The 14896-nt window shown below is 42.0% G+C and overlaps 2 protein-coding genes across 2 annotated transcripts in view; one reads left to right on the forward strand and one right to left on the reverse strand.

The window, feature by feature from the left end:
* The window catches only part of fam120c (family with sequence similarity 120 member C), a 41603-nt gene extending 35903 nt beyond the window's left edge, over nt 1–5700 (reverse strand). The window contains exon 1 of the mRNA XM_085260549.1: nt 4106–5700. Within this exon, the coding sequence (XP_085116675.1) occupies nt 4106–4621 (516 nt within the window). The 5' untranslated portion in view covers nt 4622–5700. The remainder of the gene's footprint in view (nt 1–4105) is intronic.
* A 2489-nt stretch (nt 5701–8189) lies between these two features.
* Nucleotides 8190–14319, forward strand: LOC146551066 (isocitrate dehydrogenase [NAD] subunit gamma, mitochondrial-like). Its single transcript, XM_085260550.1, has 11 exons — nt 8190–8322; nt 9438–9485; nt 9816–9913; nt 10914–11029; nt 12026–12086; nt 12184–12316; nt 12403–12536; nt 12612–12714; nt 12949–13095; nt 13826–13981; nt 14095–14319. The coding sequence occupies exons 1-11, from the start codon at nt 8254–8256 to the stop codon at nt 14194–14196; spliced, it is 1167 nt and encodes a 388-aa protein (XP_085116676.1). The 5' UTR covers nt 8190–8253; the 3' UTR covers nt 14197–14319.
* The last annotated feature ends 577 nt before the right edge of the window (nt 14320–14896 follow it).

Genomic DNA, 14896 nt, shown 5'->3' on the forward strand with positions numbered 1-14896 from the left:
TGCGTTTGTGCTTCAAAGGAGAGGATGAATGCACGATGCTATGAATAAAAGGTCTGCAACCCAAGACAAAATGAGTGACATATTTATAAAGGCCTGTGGCTAAATCCAAAGTAAAATGTTAATTAAAATTTCAATAATCAAGCCACAACATGCAGTAAACACTAGAGACGTGCATAACTAGTTGGCCAGATATTTAAACGTTGCCACCCTCACTAGTCAGCATTAGAAACTAGTTGGTTACACATTGATGTGTAGCAGTTGGTTGTCAGATGTTATTATAGCCATGGCAATAGGCTGTATTTAGTCCCAAATATTTTGAGTGTTTTTGGGGGGGGATTAGTCAGTCTTATTTTTTCCCCCTGCATATTTAAACATTCAATAAATTAGTTGCCAGGGACATCCTCAGTAAATACCTGACTATTACAAATATTCAAATTTATTTAATTTTATTAAGACTGAGAGTAGGTTATTAATTGTTTTGGTTGTATGGTCTTTGTTTTATTTAAGTTAACGTTTATAACAATGTTAAAACGTTAAACGATCGTGGCTCAAGAGTTGGGAGTTCGCCTTGTAATCGGAAGGTTCGAGCCCCGGCTCGGACAGTCTCGGTCGTTGTGTCCTTGGGCAAGACACGCAAGACACTTCACCCGTTGCCTACTGGTGGTGGTCAGAGGGCCCGGTGGCTCCAGTGTCCGGCAGCCTCGCCGGACACTGTCAGTGCGCCCCAGGGTGGCTGTGGCTACAATGTAGCTTGCCATCACCAGTGTGTGAATGTGTGTGTGAATGGGTGGATGACTGGATGTAGCGTAAAGCGCTTTGGGGTCCTTAGGGACTAAGTAAAGCGCTATACAAATGCAGGCCATTTACCATTTACCAATTTGTTTCTGACAGAAGAATGAATGCCCACTTAAATAGAAATTATACATCAATAATGGCATAATATACAATAAAACAGCTAGAATCTTAAAAAATATTGTGATGTGAATTTTTAGCCACACAGTCCAGTGCTAAAAGTAAACAATTGGTTTCAGCTTTAAGTCTGTATATCTAGAATTAATACCAGAGTTTAATGACCAGAAAAAGGCATGTGTAGCAACTCCAAAAACACTAAACTGGCATCCAGTACACATAGAAGTAAGCAGAGACCCAAAGCTGCACAGATAAGAACAACAGTAACTAAAGTGAAGGTGCAATGCAAGCAGAGGTGAAATACTTGGAGCTGCAGAAGCAACACAGTTTCTCAGAATACAGGTAGGGCAAAACAAGCGTGCACACATGGGAACTGTGAGTAACGATGCTGTACGAGCACATGAAGCATCAGAGTGTGTTGTGTTGTAATGTAGGTGGGATTTTTCTATTCTAACAAGTATCCTCTCAGGAAACAATATGGCACTGTGTTTTTGTTATACTAGCTATGGGAATGTAGATCAAAGGCAAAACATGACAGCAGGCTACATAAAGCTGACAAGAGGGGACTGCTAGAGGCACATTTATGGCTCTCTAGGATGCATTATATATTTCACATTACTGTATGATAACAGCAGAGTGGTTCAGTGCATTTATAAAGCACATTACTGATGTTTCAAAAGGTCAGATGCACAAAAATATTTTATTTCTAGTATTCTGTATAGGGCTGTGCAATATGACCAAAATCTCATATCCCGATATAATAATTCTATTGTCTGACGACGATATAAATCACAAAAATGTAACATTTTCTGTAAATTCTGTGAATCTCGGGCAGCTCGACTTGCGGGAAGCGTTTCCTGCATGAAACTATACATTTTTAGACATAAGTTGTAACGGCCGCCGTTTTCTTTGAGTATTTATTACACGGCGTGCTGCGGGGAAAAGCCTGTTCTAACGTTTGAGTCTAAGGTTTATTTTTTAGCACCTGGAGGCTCTTTTTTTACTTCTCATCTGTAAATAATCTGCTCTTTCACGTGATTCAGTTTATTTTGAAAAGTCTCAACAGGGTCTTGAGCTTTATTGTGAAAGGCTTATGTGGAACATAAACAAGCGGACACGCGATGGGGTTACCGTCGTTGTTGCTAACCACAACGCATAAAAACAGGCGCTTGTCCGTCTGTAGTGTGGTTATATTAAATATAAGAGAAAGAGAGAACTTTAAGAAATTAATATAGCCACTACAGTGACCATCAAAACGATGACAAAATATTGCCTCAAACAGTTTATTTTGCGACACCACGAAACAAACAATAGCGTAAAATTAAAGATAGACGTTTTTATATCGTCATCCGATTTATATATCGTTATATCAAACAGCCCTATTCTGAAACACCAACTAACTCAAATATACAAATTAATTCAAAGTATACCACTGTAAGTCACCTGGGAACTATAAATAGTGCTCCCAACTCAGCAGCTGCTCAACAATGTATAAAAAAGTTCACCGAGTTCATGTTATGTAATATATAGGCTAGACAGGTCATGCCTTAAAGTACATGTTTCCAATCTCCACTTTGGAATGACAAATTCTTTTAGACCAAGCATTTATCACTATATCTGAATTTATCTTGGACAGACTTCACCTCCTTCCAGACCGTTACAAACACGGGGCACCAGCTGCAAGGACCAGCTAGAGATACCAATTGCTAAATTCTTTAAAATCATGACAGTTGTGTGAGACATATCAAATCTACAGAAATCTTGCTGAAACACATCTAAGCTATTAAAATCCAGGCATTTAGAAATCCCTTTTTGGACAGGTATTTTAGGCACCTCTGAGCAGGTGACTTCTTCAAACAAAAGACAATAAAGTAGCCTGTTATCAGGCAGAATTATCAGCCGTTTACACTGACTTTCATGTTTAAACACGAGGAAAAACAAAAAAGGACTGACAAGAACTGAATCACATCTATGGGAAGGGAAAATAAATGAGAATAATTATTTGAAAGTAATGCAGAATTCCCCAAGAGATTTGCTGAATTATACCCCAGATATTAATAGCATAAAGTGAAAGGTGAAAATTGGCCTAAAAATTCACCATGAATAAGTGCAACTAAATGCCCTGTGCTTAAGCCTGCATCCATGATTGACAAGTACTAGGGGCTCAAGGAACAACTGGAGCAGATGGGGAAGGTGAGGACGGTCCCAGCAGATTCCAAACGCATGTGAGTGCAAAGAAGAGCAGCTACACACAACAGCTAGAAGCAAATATGTAGCTCAACCGGGTAGAAAAAGCCTGTGCAAATTTTCATAAATATCATCACTGGTGTATATGGAAAGTGTAGAATTTCTTTTCTTAAATAGGCAGAAATCCTACATTAAAATTCAGGGACTTATAAATATATTTTTGGACAAGTGTAATGCAAAAGCAGGCTATATCACCCCCCCCCTCCAAAAAAAAAAAAAAAAAAAAAAAAAAAATCACAGAAGTAGCTCACTAGCTCACTTTCAGACAGAATTATCAAGTATTCACACTCTGATTCTCATGTTTGGTCCACAAGCACAAAAGAGACCAGAAATGAAATCATGAAAGCAATACAGAATGCATGAGTGAGACTATACACTACATCCCAGATATATGCAGCATAAAATGATGCAGAAAAGATGGGAGGGGGGGAAAAAAATCACAAAGAGTGCACTAGAATAAGTGTCTGGCGCTCCAGATCTAGTGGGTTGGAAAAAAAAAAACCTATGCTCAGGATTTTGGGACTACCAGTGGCCAAAAGAACAGGCGTGTCTGAAGCATTGGAGGCTGTAACCCCACAAAGCAAAGAGCAGCAGCCACATGCAACAGCTAGAAACTGACATCTGGCTTTGCTGGGTGGAAAGAGCTAGTCCAAAAAACACTGCTTTAACAGAAAGTGATTGCATTTGTGCAAAAAAAAACAAACAAAACAACGGAAAAAAAAAAACAACGAAAAAATAAGCATAATAATAAGACTCAGGTGTTCACTCGTTTCTGTGGTTAGAGCTGCTTCTTGCACTTGCCACAAACCAGGGAAGGCGTTAAAACGGTTGTGAATGATGCAAACAGCTAAATGGGCCTGCTGCACCTAACAAGTGTAAAATGAGCGGCACGCCGTATGACACGACCACAATAAAACAACTTTCACACAGCCATGATTGATCTGCTTACCCGCACTCGGAAGCGGAACATGGCGAGGCGGACACAGTGGCTGAGGCAGGCCGGGGGCAGGAACCATGCCCGGGGAGGCGGGGTGGCCTTGCTGCCGACGTGGTTGACTATCAGCTGCGCCGTCTGTCGCTGGCTCTGAGCTCGCCGCGCCCACTCGGGCCAGCGCTCCTTCCCCAGGGTGCCGTTGAAAACCACGACCAGCTCCAGGCCACCCTGGTACAAGCAGGCCTGCGACAGGGCGGCCAGGTATCCCAGCATGGCGTTCCACTCGCCTCCGCACACCCAGTCCGTCTGGTAGCCGCCGTACAGGCGCTGCAGGCCGGAATCAGCGTCGATTAGGATCCTGGCAGGCGGGGGCGGGGGAGGCATGGGCCCGGGGTGATGTGGGTGGTGGTGTGGGTGATGATGGTGAGGGGGCTGGCGGGCCGCGGTCCGGGCAAGCTTGAGGAGGTCCACGGGGACCGTGGCCCCGGGACACCGCTTCTCTAAATACTCCTGAAAGCCCTGCACTCCCATGACGGTGTTATTGAGCCGGTGCGTCTGACCGGGAGCGGGCTCTGAATACGTTCTGTACGCCGTGTTTGTAACGTGTTGTGGGGCGAGACTTGCAGCTAGCTGTGCACTCCGGGGCAAAGCTAACTGGTCTCCGATGTAGTGACAAAACTGTAGTTTAGTTAACCCAGCAAACCAACTTGGCTGTCACGCTGCCTAGCAAAACGAGTCACCATGCACCGCCGCACGACTGTTTCTGGTAGTTATCCCAAGATATCGAAATGCCAATTTGTTTGTTTTATTTCTTTACTTTAGTTTTGGTCGAGGGTGCTCAGTTTAGTGTCCATCCCTGTGGATTTTTGGTGAGATGCCAGAAAAGGCCAGTGTAGCTACCTACCTACCAGAAAAAGTTTAACACGTTTCCTGCTCCCATAATTTGGCTTTAACAAGACCAGCTTCCAAAATGCAGTCGGTAGCGAGTAACAAAAATGCAGCGAGATGGTGGACCGAGAAATGTCTGCAAAATAAAAAAAAATCCCGCTGTTTTGTGCACATGAAACAGATGCAATACTGCGCTTTTTTTAGTTAGCAAACCCACAGGCTGGATGGCCAGTTCGCGGACATGATGGTGAACCGAGCAGCTTGAAAACCGTTGTTTTTTTTTTTAAACCTGACAGATGAAAATGTTCACATTTATTCGCCACTGGCTCTGGGAAATTTCAGCACGTGTGCTACACCAGCGTGCAGGATAACAGGTGTCAGAATATTAATTTAACACAAACTAATGAGCAGCGTGCCTGGCTGCACTAATATTTGCTAACTGTGGCTAAGCTGCTAGCTGCTGCTGGCAGGGTCCCCGGCGTGATTTGACGCGTCAACTCCCGAAGACAAGTCCGGGGCGGACACGACGCGGAATGAGATGGATGTTTGACGAAAGAAAAGAAAAGTAACTAAAAGAAAATAAAAATAAAAGCCCGATGGTGCCTCCCTCGCTTTCTTCCACGCTCACGGCTTCATGTTGCAGAGGGGAACGTTACTTCCAAGCGACGTCAGCCATCTTGCGACTTCCTCGCGGCCCAGTGGAGTGGGAGGGAAGGCGGAGGGAGGCGAGGAAGGAGGCGCGGCAGAGCGCGGGGAGCGACGGGAACAGTAGTCTGACTATGGCATAGCGTCCGTCCAGAACACGAGCGTCGGCAACGAGAAAAAACTACAACTGCCAGCGACGGTTTGTACGAGGATAAAAAAGCTGGAGAGCAGCAGTTCTCCAAGTGAACCCAGTAAATACGTGATTATTTGACAGTTCAACGTGCAGACCGTTATTTTTTCTTTAAAATAAAAGCATAAAAGCAAGCAAAATGTATCGAAATATAGCTGGTGTTTTATATTTCTGATATTGACGCACCAATCTCTATCGTGTTGAGATTTTTTAAGCATTTTATTCAAGGAATCAAAGTAGTATAAAGTGGTCAACTACAAAATAGATATAAATTGGTGGTAGTTTAAAATGAATCAGTTACTTAAGCAGTGTAACAGGTAGAATGGCGCTGTCCCACCTGTGCCGAAAGTCTTTGAGTTTGTCGCCTCCTTGTGGCAGCATATATCAAATGTGCTGTTGAGAAAAATCAACGTACTGTATTAAAAAAATCATCTTAATAAGTCTTTATACAAGTTATATGAAAAGAAAGAGGAAATGAAGAATGAAATGAAACCAGGTGGCGTGGTCTGAGGGGAAATCAGAATAGCTCTGGACTCCACCTGTGGGAACACTGTGCAAGGTTTTCAAGCTGATTTCTGGATATGACTAGAAGAGTAACTGAGCCTGTGGTGACTCAGGAGGGATGTATTAAATGAGAAATTCTGAAAGCCTAACATTGCTAACGTCTGCCCAGCAGAGACTCACCTGCTCTCTCACATTAATGGTTTATTTCACTTTAGACTCTGTACATTGAGCCACAGTAATTCTGTGAAAAAGGATATTTGAGACACTGTTATTTACTTCTACCATTCAGTAACATTAAGCATGTTTAGTATTGTATCCAGACTACTGAAGTTTTGCAAACATGTGACTGCTGGATGGAGGATTGTGTGAATAAGGCCCTGGTCAAGCTTAGAGACTGCTCTGGTCATCTGGCAACCACCATTTATGAAAGAAAAATGATTATTCCCTGACTGGTTGGAAGGTTGCTGGGAGAATGACTACCAAGGCCAGGAAGATCGTGAAGGACCTCAGCCATCCCAACAACAGACTGTTCTCTCTGTTGAGGTCAGGAAAGCGATTCCGCTCCCTGAAGACCAACACAGAGAGACTGAGGAGGAGCTTCTTCCCGCAGGCGATACGGTCTCTCAATCACACCACCACACAGTACTGACCCACACATACAGTTCTTACACACACTGGACATTCTGGACATTGTTTTCACTTCATCACTTAAATCACTTTAAGCATATTTGCACTGCACAAGACATAATGTGGATTGCACAACACTGGACATTATATTCTTCATTTCCAGTTAATACTTGTACAGCTGCTGTTATTGTGTATTTATTTATTTATATTTCTTCATACATTCTTATATAGTTCTATATTGTGTATTTTGTTGTACAGTTATTTTATTTTCAACTTTAATTTATATATTTTATCTTATTCTTTCCCAGTTAAATTTACCCTTCATTCTAATTTGTGTTGTACAGTTATTTCATTTTTAACCTTAATTTATATTTTATTCCTTCCTAGTTAAATTTACCCTTTTTAATTTTTCATATTTATTTCCTATCTTATTCATAGCCTTTTCCTTTTTTGTTTTCTTTAGGTCACGAGCAGTTGTCCAAGCATTTCACTACATATCGTACTGTGTATGACTGTGTACGTGACAAATAAAATTTGAATTTGAATTTGAATTTGAATTTACCAAAGCCCCAGTCATGTTGGCTAGAGATCAATCAGTAGGCCATATTTTTCCTTACCTGTTGCCAAGGAAAAACCTTGTTGCATGTAATTTGCATGGAAGTGATTTTTCTCCTAACATTGCAGCTACGCACTTGAAATTGTGAAAAGTGTGATAGAAACCAGAAACAGGGACCATTCCCCTTTGAACTCAGTGTTACACCTTTTGAAACATGTTGGCGGCTCCGAGGCACAGCTTTTACTTCAAAGGCGAACATTAAAGGCCCATCTATTCACATTTTACTACCATTGGAGTAGTTAGCGAGTGTTTGCAGAAAAAATAACAAACTAAAGGCGACTGTGTAAATCAAAGCAGTCACTGGCATGTTTTTGGTGCTACACTTTATTTACTGCTGATTTTAATACCAAGAAGTTATACGTGCGTTTCCGTAGCAACCGGTGATCATATTATTTCCAGCGTTACTGAGGAGGACTTCACGTTAAATTGTTACAACAAATTTTCGATATGTTTCAGGTGCTTTTGGTTGGTTTTTAATTCTCATTTCTGAGGTTGTTTGTTTTGTTTTTTTATTTCCCATGAGCCTCCGCCCTCCACACCCTGATTCTTGTAATCCCCGTGGCACCCCATTTAAAACTCCTGGAACCGCCCCTGGCTGTAGGGCTCAAATAAAACCTACGCCCATTACAGACAGATTAACGTGATCGCGCAGCTCGTCCCCGTGTCTTCCTGTCTTCAGAGGGAAGAGTAGACATGACGACCCGCTCTATGCGCGCTCTGTCCGGAACCCTGAAACCGCTCTTCAGCCCCCGGTCACCGCAGGTAGGAGCCGCCCGGTGCGGTTACCTGTTGAACACACCGCGTTTTGGATGGTGCAGCAGGTGGTTAGTTAGCTGCCGCTGTCCGTTCAGCACCACGGGTCAGCGTCCGGTTCGCGTCAGCGTTTTACGTAATTCTGCAGTTTGAGGATGTTTCCTGCTGCCATCTGTAAGCCTACACTCTTCCCTGCAAAGTCATGCATTATTCAGAGACTACACCTCTGCGCCGAGTAAAGACAGACAGGTTCACTTCTCCGGCGGAAAAGCTGTCTGTTGTCCACGAGTCCGTGTTTTGCTTGTGTTGTTACTCAGACGCAGTTTTAAGAAGTCTCGAGAAGGTATAACTACACAAATATGCGCCTCGCTGTTGTGTAGACATGCCAGTCTGCACAAAACAAACGCAACAAGCCTCATCAGGCTCGCTCTTATGTTTAAGCTGCCAATCCGGAAGGCATTTCCTGTTTTGTTTTTCATTGTATTTGAGCTCAAAGAAAAACCTCAGTTTTCCACGCTCGTCGACTCTGCTATGCTTACATGTTCATTAAAGTCTGCAGGTCACGGTGGAAATGCATGTTTTTATTTATTTATGATTCAAACAGCCTGTCGAGACCCATAATTACGTTTGTTTTCACTCCTGTGTGGTAATACTAGCATCACAACATAGAAAACATCGACTAATTATTACTTTATTGCACTTGTAATACTTCCACCAACCCTCCTAAAAATATCCAAACAACAGAAATGTTTCTTTTGTTTCATCTGCATGTGGATGAGTAGTGTCAAACATATGGGCCGGGTTCCAGAACAGGTCCATCAAACACGTCCAGATCAGCCGTCTTTATCTAAATAACAGCGTAACAGTGAAGCTGCTAGGAGTAGAGGCAGCCAGCCTCCAACGTGTCTGTGACCTGGTTTTATAGCTAAAAACAAATAAATAAAATGAAATAAATAATTTTTATAAAAGTCAAAAACTATATATATGTAGATATAGTTTTTTGGGTTTTTTTTTTTTTTTTTTAGAACATTTTAAAATTAGAATACTATTTATTATGAAGGTAATTTGGTCATTTTAAGAGGACTTGTCTGCGTGTAACCTCTGTTTTTTCTCTGCATCTTTAGGGTTTTGTTGTGGCAGCCTGTCATCAGACTCACAAGTCAACTTACACTGTAAGTTGTGTTATATATGAGGATTTATTTTATAGCTTCTATAATTTCTGTAAGCTCGGTCTTTAGGAGACCTTCTGACTCCCCACCCCTCACCATGATTCACATTTAGAGTCGATTCTCCAAGAAAATGTGGTCTCAGCCTCTCCTTTGTCCTATTTTCTCTCCCCTGTTTGCTCTGAATCCTTCCTCCCTCCACCCACCCACCCAAGACCATAGTGAGTATGGATGCTTATAAGTGCTTATAAGATTTAGTGTAACAGCTAAAAGAGTGACAGGTCTCTGTAGTTTGTTTAGGGTTGTATCTAAAATGTGTGTGTTTGTGCATTACAGGCTCCACCTGCTCGTTACGGAGGCAGACACACCGTGACTCTTATTCCTGGAGATGGCATCGGACCGGAGCTGGCCAAACACGTGTGTGAGCTATTCCGGTGAGAATTCCCTCATGCACTCACGATTACTCTCTGCAGAATTTCACTGAAACATTCACCACCAGCGTGTTGAAAATTCAAAACTTTTTACAATTTTTAGCACTTCATAAATTTCGTCCAGAGGCTTTTTGCCTGGCTGCCATTGTAAAGGATGTCTGGATAAATAAAGGTTACCCTGACTTCTTGAACCATCCTCGGCTAATGTTTCCTTCTCACAGTGTGTGCACATTTTAGACAGAAAGCTGTTCATAGTAACAGCTTTTAAAGTATTTTTTAAAACACAGAAATGTATAAGCAATGAATTTAAGACTTCAGTAGAGTTTAGAGGATTAGATTTGCACCTCATGTCAACTGGGATACGCTCAAGCCTACATCCATCCATCCATGCATTCCCATGTCAGATGAGATGTATAACATCTCTGGTTGATTCTGTGTCTTCAAAGAGAGGAGCTCAGACAATTGAACCATGTCAACTAGCTCCTTTTGACGAGTAATACCAGCAACTCAACTCTGAGCTTCATCTGGATGTCTGACTTCCTCACTATATCTCTAAGGTTGACTCCAGCCAGCACACAGAGGAAACTCTGATGATGCCACACAAATCCGGTCGTCCTCACGCTCCCTCTTTCTTTCACTTCTCAGTAAGATTGTGAGGTCCTGCTCGGAGCAGCCAATCTCCCCAGTCCAGAGGGAGCAGTTTTAGAAAAAGAAGAAGCTTAAGTTGGATAAGCGGTTAAAAACAAATGGGTGATTGATTAGTTCCTTTTGGCTCTTGCTAAAAACATAAACTGATGCAGAAAGGGCACATACTGGTGCATTAACATTCAACAGAATGCCAGGATTTAAGTCGCTGATGCTCAGAATTTCCCGTGGGATGCCCTGAGACACACTCCATAATGTTGACTACACACACACACACAGATGCAGTGCTAATATTAGGCCACTAAATGGTTCAGCTCTCTCATTCATAAGTGCTCTCTTTGCCTGTGTTCACTATCAGATTCTGCTGTGTGCCTGTAGACTTCGAAGTCGTCAATGTGGACTCGACTAAGACCTCAGAAGATGATATCAATAACGCCATAATGGCTATCAGACGCAATGGAGTTGCACTGAAAGGTAACTGTGGAAAATATACCTTAAATGAAGTTATAAGGCAGGTAATATGCAAAAGAAACACAAAAATTGTAAAGTTTTTTATTTTTTGTGTCTCATAAACAGTAAACATCATGTTCCTAAAAAAGAAAAAAAAACACAAAAGAAGCAACTTTCATGACTAAATCATTTTTAGAGATGTAAGTGAGACAAACGGACATAAATCATTCCCAGAGGCGATAACACTGAACCAATCATATACAATAAACACAATTGAACTTCTTTTTCCTCTTCTGTTCCGATTTATTTTACTGAGTTTGATTCTTGTGCTCTACTTATAATCACTTCCCAACAAGTACAAGATGAATTTCAGATCAAAAGAGGCAGACAAATGAAGATCAACATGTGAATTACCTCTGATTAGTCTTTATACTTTTTTCATGGTAAGTATTTGAATGTAAATTTTTAAGTGGCCCAACAGTGAGGTGTGACTGGTACAAGAGATTTTTAATGTTCTTAGGAAGCTTTATTGATTCCTTTTTCGTATACATGTAAACATTTTATTTATGTTTACAATTCATAATAAAAATAAATAAACGGAAACTCTGAAATGAAATATTTGGATGTGCATGTTGAGAAAATCACATAGTCAGTGTTGTGCCTAATGATGTAGAGAGCACAGAGGAGGAGGAGAATCCAATCACAGGACATGAGAGGAAGAAATAAGAAGCTCAAAGCTGAAGTATTTTACTATCCAGGGTGAGGTCATACAGGAGTAGACAGTCAGTGAGGCAGACACCAAAGGTAACAGGTGTGCAAACATGTCATATCCACAAATAAATAAAGAACCAATAATAAGAGAAACAAACTGAACTTTACACAGGAAAAACGTATGCAAGGAAATTAGTAGAAAACTTAACTAGTGCAGAAAAAATCTGTTGGAAAGATGGATTTTTTAATTTTGGATTGCAACAGTTCATTTTTTTTCTCTTTTAAACATAAATATGTTTGTTTATTTAGGAAATATTGAGACCAACCACAACCTGCCACCTTCCCATAAGTCCCGAAATAGCCTCCTCCGGTGAGTCGACAACTCTTTGGTTTTCAGCTCGGATTTTTTGCTGATGTAAAGTCACAGAATTTGAGCTCTCTGTTTGTGCTCATCTTCCTCGCTGCAGTACCACTCTGGATCTGTACGCCAGTGTGATGCACAGCCAGTCCCTGCCAGGAGTGAGGACGCACCACAGAAACATCGACATCATAACAATCAGGGAAAACACGGAGGGCGAGTACAGCAGCCTGGAGCATGAGGTGTGTCTCTGTGTGTGTGGATCCCATCTCTTTGAGTGCATCTCTAACTAATCAGTCTCTGTTTTATCTCCACTGCACCTCTGCAGAGTGTACCAGGCGTCGTCGAATGTCTGAAGATCATCACCAGGACCAAATCTTTACGCATCGCCGACTACGCCTTCAGGACAGCTCGAGAGAAAGGACGCAGACGAGTCACCGCCATCCACAAAGCTAACATCATGTCCGTTTCTGTTCCTGTGTTTTATCTCGTTTCTTAAATGTGTTCCACTCATTTTTCGTCTGTTTCTCGGAGCAGGAAGTTGGGCGACGGCCTCTTCCTGGAGTGCTGTAAAGAGGTGGCCAGTGGTTACCCTGAAATCACCTTCAACAGCATGATTGTGGATAACACAACCATGCAGGCATGTCCATGTGAGACCATTTCATTGTGTGGTGTCTGTGTCAGCATGTCCCTCACATTCTTACTGGGGTATTTAATCAGAAAATGTGAGCGTTTTCAAGCCAAGACTCTTGAGAGTCACAACAGAAGGCGGTTAGTCATTGAAACCTCCTTCTGTATTCAAAAAAACGTGTGTGTGCTGGCTTCTCCAGCTTGTAAACATGTCCTAAAATGAGCTTTTCTGTGTGTGTTTTAGCTGGTTTCCAGGCCTCAGCAGTTTGATGTGATGGTCATGCCTAACCTTTATGGCAACGTTGTGAGCAACGTGTGTGCCGGCCTGGTGGGTGGACCCGGCCTGGTGCCTGGAGCCAACTACGGAGAAAACTACGCTGTGTTTGAGACGGTGAGACAGGGTTAATGAGATCTCTACATGTCTTGTGGGTTCTTTGTTTTTCTCTCTGGGGTTAGCTGCAGTTTTTCTAGGGTCCACTTGAGGCTCTCTCCAAAAGCGAGTCATCTTTGTGGACTGCCCTGTTAAAATCCCACCGTTAAAGCATCAATAATCATGTTAACAGCCTCGTACAACAAAGGTTTTGGTCTCTATCAATATTTATAACTCACCAGCTAAAAGAAGAAGTTGGAGTTGGGTGTGTGTGGCCACTTTGACTGGCTAAGCTTCCTGTATCGTCAGTGATTTGTCTGCTAGCCTCGCCTCCACTAACTGGAATCACTGAACTGGTCCAGTTTTCAGACAAGTTTTTTTGTGGGTGTGTATGATGTTCATCATCTCCTAATGAACACATGTCCATGGCTGGGTGGTCTGAGTGCTCCTCACCTCACCCTCGGCAGCTGAATCCCAGTCCTGCTTCTGGTCGTCTGGTTCTTTCCTTCTTTTCTATTTCACCTCTTTCTTGTGAACGTGCAGCGTTAACTTCCCTCTTTTGAATTTTTCCCTATTGTGTCATCTAAGCACTTTAATTTTTAACGAAACCATAATTGTTGTTTTTCCAATCAAGCTCTATACGCACATATGAGTGTACACTCACTCAAGCCTCCCCTGATGTAACATCTCATTTTTGTAAGGACGTATAAATGGATGTATCACTTTTCTAAATGTGCTCTTCTCTGTACAGGGCACCAGGAATACTGGGAAGAGCATCGCTAACAAGAACACGGCAAACCCCACGGCCATGCTGCTGGCCTCCTGCCTCCTGCTGGATCACCTTAAGCTCCACGGCTACGCCAGCATGATCCGCAAAGCCATCCTCTCTACAATCACCGATTCCCAGGTACGATTTGACCAATGCTACATGCAATTTGTTGGTGGTATTCAACTTTTATTGTTATGTCCTGCTTTGTATTTCGACATTACTCTAAATATGTTATCTCCTTTGTGTTCCAGCTGCACACTGCTGATCTGGGAGGTAAGGGCTCCACATCTGAAATGGTCCAGTCCATCATGGATGCAATCCAGAGCAGTGGACCTCGCACACAGAGACACTAGAAACCAGATGACTGTACGATTGCACCTTTCATTGTAAGACTGGACTGAAGCTGTAATGTATGGACAGCTTTTATTTCCTATGTGGGTTCAGTGGTTTAAAAAGCCCTCTGTGTAAAGCAGAAATATATAATAGTACTATGATAGATATTATATTCAAGATTTCCTAATTATTGTATGAATAATTTGTGAAACTGCAAAAAATAAAGCACCTGTTTGAGATCCAACTAATGCTTTCTATGTATCTTATTCTGGATCGATTTCTTATTATTATGGAAAACTGTTATAAACCGTGCACTAAAAATCAAAACATTAACCAAACTGTTGTCACCTACTGAAATATAGCTGTTCCAGCTTTGCATTTCACATCATATTGTGCAACCACAACATTTTGATGCATGGGTGGATGGATAGCTGAATGGATAAATTACTGTGCCTATTTGCACCCCCCATATTTGCATTCTTGGACACCTACAGAGCAGCTTTGCACAATTCAAAGATAGAAAAAGTAATCACGTAAAATAAGCTGGAGCCCTTCAGTTCCTCCACTGTCTCTTTAATCAGTGTTTAGAGCCTGAGCTTTGGGCTTACAGGGATTACTTGCACTTACACCTCTGGTCATTTTTATATGAACCACTGTGATAATAAATATATGGAAAATGTATCGCAGCCCTGCTTCAAATAACTAAATATAAATAAAGTA

This window comes from Mchenga conophoros, linkage group LG20, assembly GCF_057382185.1.
Source record: "Mchenga conophoros isolate Kocher_MC1m ecotype Shallow Benthic linkage group LG20, M_conophoros_male_GT1.1, whole genome shotgun sequence".
Classification (NCBI taxonomy): domain Eukaryota; kingdom Metazoa; phylum Chordata; class Actinopteri; order Cichliformes; family Cichlidae; genus Mchenga; species Mchenga conophoros.

Coding starts and splice junctions, on each gene's coding strand:
- LOC146551066 (XM_085260550.1), top strand. CDS start 8,254: ATGACGACCCGCTCTATGCGCGCTCTGTCCGGAACCCTGAAACCGCTC. Junction 11,030..12,025: donor CAATGGAGTTGCACTGAAAG/GTAACTGTGGAA, acceptor TTGTTTATTTAG/GAAATATTGAGACCAACCAC. Junction 12,537..12,611: donor ATCCACAAAGCTAACATCAT/GTCCGTTTCTGT, acceptor TTCTCGGAGCAG/GAAGTTGGGCGACGGCCTCT.